This window comes from Styela clava, chromosome 6 (assembly GCF_964204865.1).
Source record: "Styela clava chromosome 6, kaStyClav1.hap1.2, whole genome shotgun sequence".
Lineage (NCBI taxonomy): Eukaryota > Metazoa > Chordata > Ascidiacea > Stolidobranchia > Styelidae > Styela > Styela clava.
Genome location: NC_135255.1, coordinates 2,088,866 through 2,107,130, shown reverse-complemented (window position 1 = coordinate 2,107,130; position 18,265 = coordinate 2,088,866). Strand labels below are relative to the sequence as shown.

The 18,265-nt window shown below is 32.9% G+C and overlaps 2 protein-coding genes across 2 annotated transcripts; both read right to left on the bottom strand.

Moving 5' to 3' along the window:
- Nucleotides 1-13: 13 nt before the first annotated feature.
- Nucleotides 14-16,286, bottom strand: LOC120331142 (uncharacterized). Its single transcript, XM_078113786.1, has 23 exons — nt 16,081-16,286; nt 15,514-15,649; nt 14,814-14,917; nt 13,817-13,938; nt 13,412-13,485; nt 12,624-12,685; nt 11,064-11,168; nt 10,481-10,590; nt 10,029-10,182; nt 9,335-9,490; nt 8,763-8,837; nt 8,123-8,298; nt 7,219-7,299; nt 6,402-6,513; nt 5,721-5,840; nt 4,678-4,806; nt 4,018-4,130; nt 3,410-3,556; nt 2,822-2,903; nt 2,282-2,382; nt 1,876-1,994; nt 1,330-1,525; nt 14-780 (listed from the first exon to the last, which is right to left on the bottom strand). The coding sequence occupies exons 1-23, from the start codon at nt 16,232-16,234 to the stop codon at nt 601-603; spliced, it is 2,808 nt and encodes a 935-aa protein (XP_077969912.1). The 5' UTR covers nt 16,235-16,286; the 3' UTR covers nt 14-600.
- A 9-nt stretch (nt 16,287-16,295) lies between these two features.
- LOC120331610 (protein CFAP276-like) lies at nt 16,296-17,794 on the bottom strand. The gene has a single exon (XM_039398709.2). The coding sequence runs from the start codon at nt 17,706-17,708 to the stop codon at nt 17,187-17,189; it is 522 nt and encodes a 173-aa protein (XP_039254643.1). The 5' UTR covers nt 17,709-17,794; the 3' UTR covers nt 16,296-17,186.
- Nucleotides 17,795-18,265: the final 471 nt, after the last annotated feature.

The following is an 18,265-nucleotide window of genomic DNA, read 5'->3' as shown; positions in this document are numbered from 1 at the left end:
CAATAACTCTATATTACAGCATATTTTGCATAACTTTATTTTCAAAAGGTAACATGATCGGGCATGCATGACACAATGAAAAATACAAAAAATAAACTGGATCAAAGCCTAAGCAACACTGAATGAAATTCTATAAAACAAAATATGTAGTATATAAAAAAATATACCACCACATATGAGTGGGATTGTCGCATACATTGTTTCATGATAAGCTCGACATTATAGACTTACGACTTAAGGTAGTTTTTACAGAACTAGTAGCTTTTAATTGTATTCCGGCAGTAGGAATTATATTGTCATGTGTATTGAGAAGTTTTTGTGAAATGCAATGTATATTCAGGAATGAAATCTTGATATGACAAAAAAAAATCCTGTGTGAATATATCAAAAAGGTTATTATGTGGAAAGAACATTCTGGAGAGCTGGTAAAGACATTGACACCAGAAACTTGCATGAAATTTAATATCTAGCATTGGATGCTTGCTCCCAGCCTTGTTTGAAGTGAAGCATCTCATAATTATTTAGAATGGTCTACTGATGGAATATACAAATCTCGAAAAGCTCCGTACCGCAAAATCCATATTCCAATTGATACAGCATCTAAATATTTGCTGTAGGTGCAGGTGTATTTGGTGTTGCAAGTCGAGATGCTCTGGTAGCTGCCGTTGTCGCTCGAGAACCTTTTGGTTGAGCTGCTGATGCGATCCTTGTAAGCCAGTCCGTAGATGAATTTTGTTGGAAATTTTTACTCAAATCAAACAGATTGACAACGGTAAGTCTCTGTGATAATTGAAGTTCAGGAACAAGTAATCAGTTCATTTTGGTTTGAGTTTAGACAAATTCTTGTGATATATTTACTCTGCTAAAACTAAAGAATGGCTTGAACATCCAACATTCGTATGAACAACATCCTTTTGATCTACCAGGTTGGGTTTGAGAATACAACCACCCTGTGTCAATGATGAGTCTAGCAAATCCACACAGAATAATCAGTGAGTGGTGCAAGGGAAAGTGCTTTCCCAATACCTAGGGTGATGAAACAGATGTTAACCCACCAATCTGCACCCCTAACAGATCCATCACTGAGGGTGTAATGAAGTCAGCATGTATATCTACTTTAATAAAATTCAAACTTCACAAAAATAATTTTGGAGCTTTAATCAAAATTAAATCGAAGTCTAACAAACAATCATGTCGTCTTATTAAGCTTTCTCCTAGCTGGTATCATACAAAAATTAATCCTATCCTAAATTATGCTCTAAATTTGCCTTTCAAGGTAATCAAACATTTATGTGATTGCATAAAACTAAATAATGTGTGAAAGGATACAGCCTTTTCTGGTAATGGAGGAAGTTGAAATATTGATGGAGGCTGAGATAAACGTAGATCACCAGATGTTCCAGTGGGATGGAAATATAAATGTGCACGAGGATTATATACATTCCCAGTTCTAGATGGCATGAAAACAGCGGGCAGACTGACATCTTGCAAAGGCCCTTGTATAGTGTTATTTGCACGCTGTAGTCTAAGAAAGAGAAAAACAATGAAAAGGATAACAGATTCCAAACCAATTTTCACTGTACAATTTCTTCATAATGACCATCATGGCTGTAACTAATAATATATAAACTAAGAGCACATCACATGCACCGTTTATAACAAAAATTCCCATCATGTTACTTGATTTAGCACAAAAATTTCGTAGTTTCTAAATTTTAACTGTCTCACTTACCAAAAATAAATGGCTTTGAATTTTGTTGAACTTAATAGCATTTTTATCAAACATTTAGTTTCTGAAACAAATTCCTTGGTGAATTTCATACGATTTTTAGGTAAAATCTCAAGCATGTTCTATTTTGCAAGTCTTGTGCTTACTTGTACTGTGAAGCCAATTTCTTTTCAATATTTGAGGCAATCTGTCTTCGTACTCTCCCTTCTAATTGATGTCGTTTCTCAATCATTTCTTCTGTCAACATTTTCATACGAACCCAAACCTACAAATTTTAACATCACAACATGGTGAAATTGTTTAGTAATAGGAATATTATATTTTATCTCAAAGGAGAGGAAAGTGGATAAGATGACACATGAAGGAACGCTGCCTCTTGTCTAGGTGTTACCCTTCCATGTCAGGTAAGTTAGTTATTGGTTCAAATATGAGCGGAATTTTGTAGAGGAGGAAGTAGTTACCGACCTGCTTTGACGTAAACCAGCCTATGATGTCCAGCAGTCCTCTGAACCCATCCAGGGTACAAAGATGTGATGACAATACAGTACTCACATTTTTAGGCAGATGAGCTCCCCAATCAGGTAAAACAGGTGGTCTTGGTTTTCTTGAACCTCTGATTGCAACACCCGTATCCTGTACAAACTGCAATTCTTCTGTCAAATTCAAAAGTTACTACGGCATTAAAATTGTTAAAATTTCATATTTAATAAAGAAATTCATGAGCACATTGTGGCAAAAAGCTTTCCTTTCCCAAATCCAGTAGGAATAGAGAGCTGTAACATATGAGTGGAGAAGTAGATTCTACTTGAAATTCATATCAAAATGCGAGATTGAATTATTTTAAAAAATATATGTTAAGTGCAATAGACTAATACTTAGCGATTCAGCTTGATCACTTGTGTGGTAGCTTTCAAATCCACTAAGGAGACCATGACAACAATTCAAAAAATCAATGCTAGTGAAATATAATAAATTTACTACTACGTAATTTCATCCTTGTTTTTATAATCTTCCATATATCGCCTTTATCCTAATTATAGAGTCAAAATAAAATTGCTCAATATAAGCAGTAGCCTATGAGAATGCTATTACCTTCTTCAACCGGAATCCTATTTTCACTCAAGATTTGTATTTCTTGATTTAATTCTTGTTCTGAAGTCACTGCAATTTGTACCTGAATGACAAATTTTTTATAATCATTTCAAAAGTATTATAAATATAACAACAGATTCTGTAAGAGGGATCATAGGTTAAACTATGCTTGATGAGATGGCTATTGCGGTGATACAGTAGCCATGTCTCGTGTGTCGAGCAATATCAATAAACGTTCCATTATGTTAACCAAACAGCTCCACAAAAGGTGTGGAATCGAGTATATCCAATCTGTCCTACACAAGTCAGAGAAATTTATTCGTATCTCCAACTATGACCCATTTAATAAAAACAATTCAGGACCCAATTTAACAATCAAGACTCCTGGTTGACAAAAATTTTGATACAATTTTGATGACATTGATTTTTGACTATAAAAAACTTCATCTATGTAAGCCTTCTTTATTTATCAGTTAAAAACTTTCAAAGTCATATTTTATACACATTTTTATGCATTACTAAACTGACTTTATACTTTTACTTTAGCAAAAAATACTATTTTGTTTGGTTTTTATTAGAAATATTCACCGGTGTTCTTGTGTGTTGAACATGCTGCATATGTTCCATGTCTGATAATAATTGCTGAAGTTTCATCTCATATTCTGCTTGGATATTTTGTAATTCTTTATCATGTTGTTCTTGAATTGCTTCCAACTCTTCAGGTGCAATAAATCCCTGAATTACAAAAAGAGTCACTGACATCATCAGGTTTTTAATATTAATATTTTCCATTAATATTCGGCATTCGGGAAGATACATATCTTACTAAGTGGAAACTGAGTGGACCTACAAAATGTTTGCTAAATTGATTTGTTCGATTTTGTTGATGCAGACCATTAGGTGTCAAACATATCAATCAGTGCATATTCAAGCAGAGATGTAGTTAACACAAAATAGACAAATACCCGAAATGCTTCTGCAAAACAAAACCAAATGACCAGCGGTGCAAGAGTGAAAACAAAATCAGATATTAGTATATCCATGAAAACTACAAATTTCTCATAATTTCTGTGCTAAAATGCGGATGCGAGAAATATGGTATATCTTTTATACACTTTGTGAGACTATACAACAAAATCTGAATGTCCCACTTGAATACTAGTTTTTTTAATTTTGATAAAATTGAAGACACTCACTGATTTATGAGAAGATGAAGATGCAAATGACATAGCAGAAGTACAAACATCATTGTATTCTCTGCTCAATAAATTTATTAAATCGTCTTTTGATATCTGATCCAGATCAACACCTAAGTTAGAATGAGAAATAACAGAAAATTTATTTCTAGTTAAAGCAAATTTTTAGGCACAAATTAGTGATAAGAATTATATGGAACATATTGTAGAACATAACTGTTGTGCAAAGCGATCTAGATTACTGAAATTTTGTTGTAGAAATTCAAGTGCTTAAGCATTGGATGATACAAAAGTAAAAAATTCATGAACTATGATTTAAATATTTAAAAATACCAAAATAAATTGAAAACATATACTAAACAAGGTACCGTCAGAGATTACATGGAAAAAAGTCAAGAATACAAATACATTCACACTCAAATATTTGAAATAGATTTCCACTATAATTTATGGAAAAGAAAAGAACCAAATTTTTTTCATTGATTATCAAAAGTTTTATTATACATAAAGTTCAATATTTCAGTGAATCATGATTCGCATCTCAAATGTGCTGCCTAATATATCCATGTCAATTTTTTGAAAAAATATCGAAATGAAATAAAAAATCGAATTCTAGAATAGTATATTGTTGAAAAGCAAACATGATGAGATAATACTAACCTACGACATCTTTTACAAGTTCTCTTATACTCTCTGTGTTGCATTCTTTGTTTACATATTTTGGTATTTCTTTTTTAACAAGATAAAACATCATTGGTAATTTTCCTATTTCTGAATGCCCATGACCACCTAATAAATAAAATTAAGATATTTTGCTAAAATATACAAATTCATAAATTAATTAATTTTCAAACTATCAACAAAATGAATGTCCAAATGAAAAATAAATCCTTTTCATTAAAAATTCGGTAGTCCATAATTTTATCCCAATTTTCCTTATTTTATTTCTACTACGAGTTTGGGGCCTATGTTAGCCAAGTGAATATACTCTCTGCCCATAGGCTTCAGTCCCTTTACACAACTTGATGTAAAGTCGGCGAACAAAATTAGTTACCTTCATATTGGTACACACACTTCTGGAGTGCCAAAAATTCATTTTATAAGATATTAAGGTCTTTGTTTAAAAATGTGGTGATTTAAAATTCAACTTAAACATTTTCTATACAAGCTGCTTCAATTAAAGGGTCTGAATCTTTCCAGGTAGGCTCTACCTGACTCAATACACTGTGAAATTTGAAATGTACAGATTTATAAATCATTTCATTTTCAGACCATCAACAAAATGAATATGTCCAAATGAAAAATCAATCCTTCTTCATAGAAAATTCATTTTAGAAGATATGAAGAATGGAAGAGATTTTTGTTCAAATGTTTAGTGATTTGATCCATACTATACAAATATTTATACACACTCCACACAGGGCTATGCACAAAGAGCCTCTGTTAAGTGAGGAGCTGCTTTAATAAAAAAAAAAACGTAATCTTTCCAGTTCTGCATTTCCTATCCAATTTAATACACTGTGTGTGAGGCGGTGGGCATGGAATTTAAAACCAGAGATTTCAAATCGGCAATACCATCATAATGAAATGAACCGCTTTAACCTCCATGCCATCACGCCCCTTTTAATTTCCTAAACTCCATAAATGTATTTTAGAAAATTCCAAAAAAAAGCGAGGTAATAAGTCAAGTATTGATAACATACCAATTCCAAGTTTTATTCCTTGCAAAGAAACAAATACTGGATCTCTTGATAAAATTGCTGTGTCAATTTCAGATAGTTCTTCTGTTGTTTCTGGTTTAGTTTGAACTTCTTCAGGCATATCTGTATTATAATTATGTTATTGTTTCATTTTATTGCTATTTAGAAGCTGGTGTTCACCAGGAATGAGATGGTGATGAGGCCAGGTTTAGTGGTATCTAGCCTATGCTCAGTAGTCTATATACTCAACATTTTATTCAAAATTAAAGTTGGATTGTATGATTTTTTTGTGTTATTTTATATAAAATATTAGATAATGGATTTCTACAGATAAATCTTTTGAACAGTGTAGTAGATTCTCACAACCGAGCTTTAATTAAAATTCATATTTGCCCCATATCTTTATTCTCTAAGCATTCCAAAAAAGAAAGTTGCCATAATGCTGTATTCAAATATGGCATGAAACTTTGTGCCTTGAAACCCAAATCTATTGGTGAAGTTTTACTTATAATTGAAAAGACAATAACACCATTATCCAAAGAATGAAATACGTTTATGTCTATACCGTGCATTTTGAAATGTTACAAAAAGTATCTTTGAAAAAAAGTTGATATATTCTGAAGTGAGCTACTGCTTAAACTTGTTTTATCTCAGAAGTGCAAACATGGATATTAATTTACGAACCTTTCTCTTCTGGCTTCTTATCATTATCTTTCTCCTCAGATACTTTTTTTTCTTCTTCAATCTCTGACTTTGATGATTCATCAGTTGGTTTTTCATATTTTATTGGAAGATTCTGTGTAAGACAATAATATGCATGCTGAAATTGGTTCACAAAGTGAATCATTTTTTAAAAAGTTAATATAAACATGGGGCAAAAATTTTACACCTAGATCGTTTTGCCAAATTCTTGTTGTTGTTGTTGAGGTGACATTTGTTGCTAGGAAAAAAATCGCTTTTCTCCAAAATGAATGAATCAATATTAATTTTCACCATTTTTCACCAAAAATTTTGTTATACCTACGGTGTTGTTTCTACCGTAGTATGTGTACCAGGTTAGGGTTAGGGTGTTAGGCCATAATTTCATTCAGATTTTCCTCATTTTAGTTCTATTACGAGTTCGGGGACTGTCTGTGTTAGCCAAGTGAATATACCCTCTGCCCATAAATAGGTTTCCGTCCCATTGATGCAAAGAAGGAGAACAAAATTAGTTACCTCCATAGTCCATATTGGTACACATACTTATGGACCGTCGGATATTGTGCCAGCACATGGCATTACATCAGATCAGTTTGACATCTTTCTGACTTAGCAAGAGCTAATTGCTAATTGCTCCTTACCTACATGAACTGCTATGGCAGTAGGACTTGATCAGCCATATTCAATTGAAGCTTTTGACAAATCAGATTTCAGTGTAAGTCGCATAGGCTAACTGGTACTGCAGTTTAGTCACTGAAGACTAATACAATATTTTTACTCTAATAAATATATTCATAAACACCTCTATATTGATAGTTTGTAATGATAACATTGCCATTGAAATCATTGTATTCTTCTCTCCTTGTAAGATGGCAACTTTGATCTGAAATACAGAAACCAGTTTCAATTCAACAGATGTTAGAATGCAGTGGAATCTCCAAACAACAATACGATTAAAAATTACAAAAAAATAAGAAGTAAACTTTTAATAGTTAATGTTCGAGTTCCATATATTATATACTAAACTATCAATTATCAAAACAACTTCTTATATAACATAGAAAAGGATGAATAACATAGAGATACGATTTTTCATAATTATCCTAAGGGAGCAAGTGTGATCTTACAGTAAACCACAAGTCTACGCTAATTGCCAGATCAGGTATGGATTACATAAGATGTATCACCTGCACGAATTCAATTTATAGAAAAAGAAACACTGATCATTAGAAACATGGATATACAGATTTTCTCGGGTCACAAGCCATGGCATGAATGATATGAGTTTGATTTTCCCACATCTTGAGAGTTGCTTAATAACAATAATATAAAATACATGCCGATTCATATTCAAGATATTTGGGTATAGGGTCCTGAACGTCTAATAATCGGAGTCGCAAGTTACCGGTATGAATCGCCATGTATTTGTATAATATTATTATCAAACAACTCCCAGGGCTAGTGAAAAGAGTGGTTCACGTAACCGCTGGTTAACTTTGGTTAACTAATTCCCTACTCGACATAGACTGGTAACCGAAGGAGAGGCCGTGGTTCGCCATATGATCAAACCATCTTACTCTTATCGGCTTTCCTCTCCCCCAGGATAAATATGTCAATCCCATCTTATCCTAGATACAAAAAAGTCTAAAAAAAACAAACAATTGTTTCTAACTGAAAAGCATGAGCCACAAAAATACACAACTGACCGAGTCATTCATATGTTCAGGAAGGGGAAAGGAAACTTCTTTAAAAGATGATTTATCTACTGTTGGGTTTTCTGATTTCTTTTCTTCCACGTCTTCAGATTCTTCATCAGAAGGTGATTTTAGTTTCTTCAAAATACTACTTGGTTTTGTCGGTTTTGATTTCATTGATGAAGGAGCTATGATAGGGAATTGCAAATTACATTTATCTTAACAATGATGATTTCCAGCAAATCCATGAAAACAATAATAATGATATTAGGTATCAAAAGAGAAGGTAATGCATGATTTTCATATTTAACCCCCCATACATGATCATGCACAATCAGATCATAGAGACAACTATAGCGCCTAATCTAGACATGGGTCAAAATATGGCAAAACTGGAAATCGTGAAGGAAACAGAGTATGCGGTTACATCAAGCATCCTATAATGATGAGTGCAGCATTTATTTTCTATGTGATTATTTTCCCATGGGACCTGAATTGGCGAGGTTTTCAGCAATACAATGACAGTGCACTTCTAATGCATAGTTTTAACATCAAAATAAAATTTCTTGACAAAAATGATGAATGCATATTCAAGTAATGTTCTTTTATATTAGGTATTAAGCAGAAGCTGAAAAAATTTCGAATTGGTGACCTGGTGGACTGACTGGTCTCTTTGCAAATCCAATTGATTTTCTTCTTCCTGCTTTGGGTCTTGGTTTTGGCGTTTCTGTTCGAAAGTTAAAATATGAAGAAATACGATGTAGAAGCCAAGCCCAAGTCATCTGAAAAATTTGGAAACCCTCGTGTTCCTACCTCCATCTAGGATAGGATCAGATTCAATATTTAAAGCTGACAATTTGACTTAGTCATATGTCGTCCCATTGCCTATTGTTCGGTTACCAGTCCATCTTAGTTATTGAAATAGTTAACACTTTTTCGTTTCAGATGCATGGACTTGGCAAGTAACAACAAGCGTTTTCTCAGTACGTAATTCAATGCACCAGATGTTGACTGCACCCGAGTGTATAAATTATAAAAATAATCAATTTTTATCTCAGTGTTGTACTCCCAACATTCAGATTTCAGAGCATCTAAATATTATAAACATAAATATTGAATATCAAATTCACAAAAGCTAACCAGTATTCCAGTTTTATCAAAAAGTCTTGCATCAATAAGCGCTAGCACCAACACATGGGTAATATTCCTCACGGTCTGACTAACCTTCTAATAAATCTTGTTTTTCTCCAATAGTAGGTAGGACTTCAGGTTGTACAGTAGTAGATTTAATATCAGTTATTGTAGGAATAGGTAAAGTTCCTGTTTTCAAAGTTTTGTCGCCAAGTGTCAGTGAACAGCTTATGTCTTGATTATCATCATCTTGAAAAATGAGAAGACAATTATGACAGGTTATGGTATGCATGTTAAAAAAAATAGACAGAGAGGATAAGAATTTCCCATTTTTCTCGATGCAAAAGGAAAGACGATAAGACGGCTTAACCATTTTTCTGTTATCTACTTTATTCCCAGGTTTTACCATCTTTTTGTACAATGATTTCATACGTGCATTTCAGACAAATAGAAATGATAGATAAAATTTTCCATGTTTCAGAGAGGACCATAATCTTCGGTACACCCAACCAAGAGAATGACTAAATTATATGACTTCTTGTTCAGTTAGTAGTTAGTGTGAAGCATGAGAATAGTTACCGAGGTATTCGTTCCAAATGCATAGACTTGTCAGAGAAGGAAACCCCCTTTTGGAAACAGGGGTTGATTAACCCTGTAGATATTAAACCTAAATCTCAACAGGGTAATCAGTGGTGCGATGACAACCACATTCCTAATTCTTGGCACTATGCATTAATTGTCAAGCTCAATTATCATCCAGTATAAAAACAATTAGCCAATCATAAACCTTTCATTTCCAAAGGTCTGAATACACGCACATTCAATGTAGTTTCATATTCTGGCTGATCAGTCCAAATTTCCGCATCTTTCATTTCTGGTTTAACAACAACTTCCTTTACAACTTCATCAACAGGTCCAAAGCTGACTCCATGCCGTTTCGGCTAAAATTAAACGACTGTGCTATGTCACATTCTTTCATACAACATAGTTCAGAAAGAATAGTCATTTGAATAAACTGAGTTAGTTATTGATTGGTCACTCATGAGTTAAATTTATATATACTTTGATTGCCTTTTGTACTGAAAGTTGTGAAAATCACTATACTTCTTTATAAAAATAATATCAGACACATACTGAATAAGAAAAGTACTAGAATTGCATTGAACTTGAAGTTATTTGGCCATTGAATTTAAGCACCAAAATGTTCATACTTTCTTCATCATAAAAATACAAAATAACCTTTCTATGTAAGTCAGGAGACATATCTTCAGATTTCCCACTACTTTCTGTCACTTCAGATGGAATTCCATCAGCTTCACTACCAAGTTCTGAACCAGGTGGTTGACTACCTAAAAAGAATTTTGTCATAAATTGCACATAGTATGTGCCTAAAAAATCTTAAACTAAATATATTAAAATTGTTTTGTAAATAATGCAATTATTAAGTAGCAGTATTATGATGTATTGACATATATCATAATTTTTGCTACGCAAAGGAGAAATCCAGAAAATTTGAAATTGAACCAAAACGCAGAGCAGAATTTTAGAATAATGAAATATCCAAAATAACACTGTTGGTAACTAAGGAGTGCATGCCTTTTACTCCGAAGCGAACACTGTAAATGCACCACAGACATCTAACAATATGTAAGATAATATTTTTTGAAAGGACAGTATCTTTTCGGTTTGATTTGTTTTGTTTTACATATGTTTGTATCTCAATGATCAATTCGAACAAAACAATACCGACATCAAAGAAACTTTAAATTATCCCCTTTCAACATCAACATCACACAGTACTCAATAATTAGTTTTTGCAAACCCATATCTTCTTCTTCTTCTTGTGGTGGAGAAGCAGTTATAACTGACATCATAAATCTTTGTTTCGCAGCAACCGCTTCGTCTTGTTCAGATGGTTCTTCTTCATCTGGCCATAAAAATATTGTTACATGAATTCATATATACCAAGAGGGAGGATTGATTGTACTTTTATGTTGCATGTTTAAACTCATAATTAGTTGAGTTTTGGCGATTGCCTGAATTCCCATCATGCTTGTTTATGTTGTGTGTCGCCACTTCATTGTACCATAGCGGAGTTTAAAATAAAGTTGAAAATTTGGTACTCCCATAGTATGTGAACAAAGATGGCGGTCACCGGAACGTCGTATATGTACCAGGTTAGGTGTTAGATTCAGATTCAGATAATTTATTTTCGTCGTGCATGAAACATTGTAACACAAACAATACTAAATCAAGGCAAAAGAAATAAAAAAACAGATACACAATGTTTCAACTGCAATTAACGAGGAGTCGCGATAGACTGTAAAGTCATCGTGTCAGCGACACCAAAAATGCTGAGTTCAGCAGCAGATGACGTCAAAAAACGTCAAATAATTTAGCTAGATTTAAATACGTACAGAGGAAAATTTGGAAACGTAAATCGAAACGAGAGAGTAAGTATAAAGAGAAATGTTTAAATTTAAAATTATGAATGGACTCGAGAGAGTTGGGAGAGAAATGTTTAAATGGGAGAAAAAGAAATATCCATCGTATCGAGCAAAGTGATTGATTGTCACATTGGTTTCGAGTAAGGCAAAAAGACACGTTTACGGCGATTCAACATGTCAGTTTTGTCTCGCAGCGTCATGCGCGGGTGAACACAGTAACGAAAATGAAATTGCAGTCAAGCACGACGCCGCAAAGCCATGGTAACTGAAGGGGAATTCCCAGCAACCACAACAAGGGAAGCCGGTTTGGATTATACTGATAGAGCAATATATAAATAATTTTCAGGCAAGAGAAGTCTTTAGTGGGAAATTCACTCCACAGGCACTTTAAGCAATAAGACATAAGCAATAATTATGTACATATTATGTGAGGTCAATAAAGAAATATATTGACAATGTCAACAGCATTATCTAAAAATTGCAAATATATATCCAGATAAAGCAACTTCAGATTTTGCAAAATTAGGATTGGTATCAAGCCTATTAACTGGACTATAATTGAGAAATATAAGCATCGGGATACAAATACTACGGGAGTCAACTGGCTAAACTCCAAACTCGTAATAGAATTCATATAAGGAAAATTGAAATATAATTATGGCCTAACCTTAACCTGGTACACCATACTATGTTTCAGTGTCCGCCATCTTGGTTCACATACTACGGGAGTACCGAATGTTTAGCTTATCTTATTATTTCTTAAAAATAAAATGCCATCGCATGCTTCTGTGTTCGCCTGATTACCCTGAACAGGATTCTCCAAAAGAAAATAATTATAAGCAAAGAATTCTGGTGGAGAAAGCCATAGGGAATTTCTTGCTTATATTTATGTGATACAAATGATATAAAGTATAACTCCTTCAAATATATTATACCTTCACTCTCTTCACTATCATCATCGTCATCATCATCAACTTCTATATCACTGAATAATGCTCTGAAAATAGCAGATGACTTGTTTATTGAGCAGTAATCTATATATTGTGAAAGTTGACAATTTTTGCTTTGTGTTATGACAGTTTAACCCTTTTCGTTTCGTTTTTCCTCCCTTAGTCTATTTTAAAACTATTTACCGGTATTCCTCTCTCACTATGCATAAAAACTACTTTAATAATTCCACTTTAATAGATCCTTAGATAGTGTTGTGCACAAGTCGCACTTTTGTTTTTGTACCGATTAGGTAGTTAATAATGTATACTGAAATGTGTCAAAGTATATAATAAAAATAAAAAAACTAAAGAATTGGGGAATGTTGGGTTATTTTGGTCAGGTACAATCTTAAATCTTAAATAGAAATGTGATTCCTTTATTTTGATAGCAATAGTGTCAGATCTAAAACCCCTTTTTCCACCAAATAAGTTGTTAGAAATGAAATGACATGATATAATGTCCATGAATGAACTAAATTGACTTCTCATCAACGAGCCCAACTCATGACTGGAAAGATTTGCTCTTCTAACAAAATAGATTCCAGCACATCAATATTACATCACAATTGAATGAATCATGTTTTCGAAGCCTTCTACAATTGGCATACAAACAAATGAAGTTTTACTACAAATATGACCTTACCTTTTTTACCCTCTGGGGGGTAGGCCTAATTACGCCCACTTTGAAAATCGCTGATCCAGTATAATATAATATAATCATAAATACTACTCACCCCTCCTTGACTTTTTTCTTGAATGCTTCAATCATGAATTTCCATCTTCTACCATGAGTTTTTGCACTTGATACCTGGGAAAAAAGATTTAATGACTGTAAGAATGTTGTTTTACATATGGTGACAACATAGAAACATGAAGATGTGACTCCAAGCTTGAAAGCATAAAATGCAGTAAATTCTCAAAATTTCAATAAAAAAGTTACCACAAGAAATTCCTCACAAATATCTTGTGTGTGAATAACGCTCAATGCTATACTTATTTTTTATAGAATTTTGACCAAAGTAAGATTCACTACAAATTAGCAATAATACAAAAATAAGGGCTGCTTGTGAAATGAGCGCTACAATCAACAATATGAAAATATTTTAAACCAATAGAATGTTTAGCAATAGGATGCCCACCTTGGCAAAAACTTTTTCCCAGTTGTTTATAATTTTTTCTCTTTCTAACCTCCTGGCTTGAGTGTCAATTAATTGCAATTTACGTACCGCTATGTTTAGCTGTCTCTGTTTGCTCTCATAATCTGGGCAGATGATGAAATATAATTCGATGATTAAGGCATTTTGTTATTATAGCTGTTTGTTTATGACAATTTTTAGTAGTAATTGATTAAATATTGAATATGACTTTTTAGAGCACGGGTGGGCAAGGTTTTTGGACCAGGGGCCAGAAATTTTGCCTACCTAGACTGACGAGCCATGTGAGTGTGACGTAAAAATTTACATTTCATAAACAATAATTACAGTGTTACAAAAGCAAAAGCGGAAAACAGTAAGCATGAGCCAAAACTAAATTTAATCTCAATCTCAACAAATTCCTTGAGCTATTTTTTAGTTGAACATCAAAATTTGATTTTAGTTTGGTTGTGAAGGCATCAGGCCGGCCAGATTGAGTTACCAAACAGGCCAGATTTGACCCCCGGGTCGTAGCTTGCCCATGTCAGCTTTAGAGGCTAAATGGAGGAGCACGTAAATCATCAAAATCATACGAAAAAATATAAACTGAATCGTAAGTTGAATCTAGATTGTACATGCTTCAATAAAGTAAGAGGTTCAAAAGTCCTGAATCGAAGATTTACGAAGTTCATTGAAGTATCATTGTTGTAAACTGCTTGTGTGAAGAAATCTAACTTTGGCCACATGAAATGTTACTGAATGAAATTTTGAAAATATGATACAAGACATTTGAACTGTTCAATATATTCTTTTATTTTTAATTGCAGTATTCCTGCAGTTATTACATACAAAGGGAAAGAGTTCAGCTACAAGCCATTCCAATTAGCCACCTTTCAAATACATATCTCAAATCATCATATATTCAATAGCTATTTGATTAAAATTGCTCTTCCATTGACAAACAATTAGAAATAACTAAAACAATAAAATTATATTTATTCACCAGTGTGTAGTTTCTTCAGCTGTTCACTTTTCTGCTCCCATGGTACTGAATATACATTGACTAGTCTCGTGAGTTCACGAATTGGTGTGTGAAGATCAGTAATACTAATAATAAATAAATAATGGCATCAATTAGTGTTGAAAAGAATACTTCGTAGGACACATATTACAACTGGAATACAAATTGCCCATAATTAGAAAAAAGGCGCATGTTCACTAAACAACGTAAGTACTTCTAGTTGGCGAGGCACAACCATTTTTGCATAAGTTATTCCTAACCCCCACCTGGCTTCGTCATCCAAGGATTACGACACTACGACCTCACAATCACATCAAAGAGCTTGCCAAAGTGTACCTACAACTGCCCGAAATGGCTTCTGGGCCGACGATGAAGAACTCACTAACGGCAGCGATCTCTCTCATATCGGGATCGTTACGACGAGGAAACGAGAGAAATAGATTGTTCGATTTTGGGTGATTGTCTGCGCGTCTTGGATGACAATTAGTATAGTGTGAGGGCATTATTACGTTACTGTGACATTGTAGTGACATAATTTTTGAATGACATGTGCGCCTCGCCAACTAGAAGTACTCACGTCATGTTGTGAACATGGCCCCAAAATTTTTTTTTAAAATGTTTTGGCTGACTTTATACATTAGTGAGTGGGTTTCGTTAATTAGAAATGCTTTTTATATCTCACCTTCTATACATTCTTCCCGTTGTTAGAATAACTGAAGCAAGAAGACTTGGAGGTAAACCATGCATTACAAGTTCATCTTTCAATTCAAGCAATCCAATAAATGCAGAATCAACCAGTGATATCGCACTGTTTACACCTGATAAAATTACCATTTTATAATTTATTAAAAGGAGAAAACTGGATCATATGAAAACTAGTAACTTCATGCTTTGAACTACATGTAGTTGAAAATTAAATAATAAATGTTGACCATACAAAAACTGGTTTCAAATATATATCACAATACTTGAAGCCTATTTCTCATTCAAATTTTTATATTTGTCTATGTTGTAAAGACCAAAAGTCAAAACAGTAACAATCAAGTAGGGGCTGTTAGCAAAAACAAAACCATCCCATAAAATAATAAAACTGTGTGTTTGATGCCGGTAATTAGCGCAATGCACCAACATAATTTGAGTTGTGATTTAATTTTTAAAAATTGGTGTCATGACATTATTGTGACAATGGGATAATGTAAGATTGGTGAAAATATTGAACATACTTGTAACAATATAGCCAAAATCTCACCGTCACAAAGACAATCAAATTTATTTTGTTCTTCTAATTCTTTTTGTAATTGTGCAGCTCTCATCTGAGCTTCTTCTGCAGTAAAAGCAGCATCTTCTTCTTCCTCCTCTTCTTCATCCAGATTAATCGGTTTCATGGAAGATCTTTGAGGCATATTTTAGAATAGATTATATGCACATAGATTCTAGAGGTTTATACAGATTTAAGATTCTAAGAAACATCAATTTAAAACAGTTGATACAATATTCTACAATACAAATTGAACTCAGAATTGACGAAACAAAATATCAAGAAATTCTATCATTATATTTTGTTAACATATGAAAATGCGAGTGAAGAAATTAAATTCATCTAACAAATTTAATCACAGACAAAATCTATTGATACCAATATTTTTTTTTAACTATGAAAGAAATGAAAATTGTTAGTATTATTTAAAAAAAAACTTAAATTCTGTTTAAAAACAATATTTCAAATTATGCCGTTGAAGTAAGTCAGTGAAGTTGAAGAAATATAATGAACTGTACATAAATGGCATATCTTCATCAGAAATATATTTAAAATTGTTTTCCAAATTTACAAATTGATGACAAGCAGCAATATCAATATTAAAAGCGCTGCTTTACTGTACTGTTTACTGTGCCTCTGATATATATTCATTAGAAAATTTGATTTTATCACAATTTAAATTAAGCAGTAATAACACACGTGAGATGAGACATGAAAATTACACATTAAAATGTATTAGTTTACATAAACATTGTGACAAACTAAACAAACTTTTGAAATAATAGATATTTCCATAAGTGAAAAAAGGCTTAAAAATAAAGTGGGGAAGTGAAGAGTATTTATATATACAGGAATTAATTTGATCAGCTAAAAAATTTGACAGTTTGCAAAAATTCAATTATCATTTTTTGAATAAAAGAGTGCAAAAACAATCAAATTCTAAATTGAAATTAACTCTTTTATGTTTAAAAAATTTTTGAGGTTTTTTCTTTTGATTAAATTTTTATCCTTCAATAAAAGACAATTATTAAAGAAATTATAATAAACATAAGAATAGCAATACTGAATCATTTTTATAACAAAAAAAGATTTCACATTTAAATTGAATAAAATCCACCATCGTGTCGCCGTGAATATCCCCTGTTCGTTGCAGCACTATGATGACTTTGTATTGCTCCGTCGACGCAATTAATGCTGTCTTTTTTTGACATTTCCGCTCGTGCCAATGGTGGGTATAAGGGATCAAAGGGTGGTGGAACTTCAACAACACGATTCTTCAATACTCTGCCGTGGTTAGTTGTTACGGTTTCTCCCTGAACTAAAGTTTCATTGTTTCCTCGTAGAAATTCATTGTGATGGTCATATCCAGATTTCAAAACAAAATCAAGACTGTCGTTTGGAGCTCGTGGATCAGAATGGTAAACTTCTCGTCGACTGCTTGCAAGAGTATTGATATGATTCAAGCGATTCCAAGGATTGGATTGCTGAGCAGCGGATGCAGAAATTCTGAAAGGACTCTTCTGCGTTGCTCTTTGACCCACAAAATCATCATCATTTTGCAGTTGAGGAAATGGAAAAGGGTTTCTACGTGATGACATTATTATGACTAAAACTATCATAAGCTCAAACAGACTGCATTTAAAATTAGTTGAAATACCATTAAAAAGTGTTAGCAATTTTACTAGAAAAAATATTAAGTTAATGATATATTATTTTTATGATTGTGTATTTACAAGTTTCAAAGGTTTCATATTAAGTTGTTGCTTCGCTATATTTGCTTCACTATTTTGCTGTTATTCAAAATCAACAAGGTGTCGATGACTAGATGACTTGCCGAGTCTTTCTGGACCCCCTGTCAACTACAATAATTGTGTTTATTTTGCTGTATAATGTATTTTACAGTATTTATTTCTTGCATTATATCGTCTATTGATTTCTACATGACAAAAATGAATGTCTGAGTCTGATTGAATACTCAATCAGTCGTAATGACATTACTTCAAAATCATGTAATTTTTGTAAATTATAGTGAACATAAAAGTATCATGGAAAAACACCTTAACAAAAAATGTGAATAAAAATAGAATTCAAAATACTGCCCTCCTGTCTTCTTAATTTCTTTGGGTGCAGAATAACAGAGAGATGAAACTCTGAAGATTGTTAACAGATATCATCA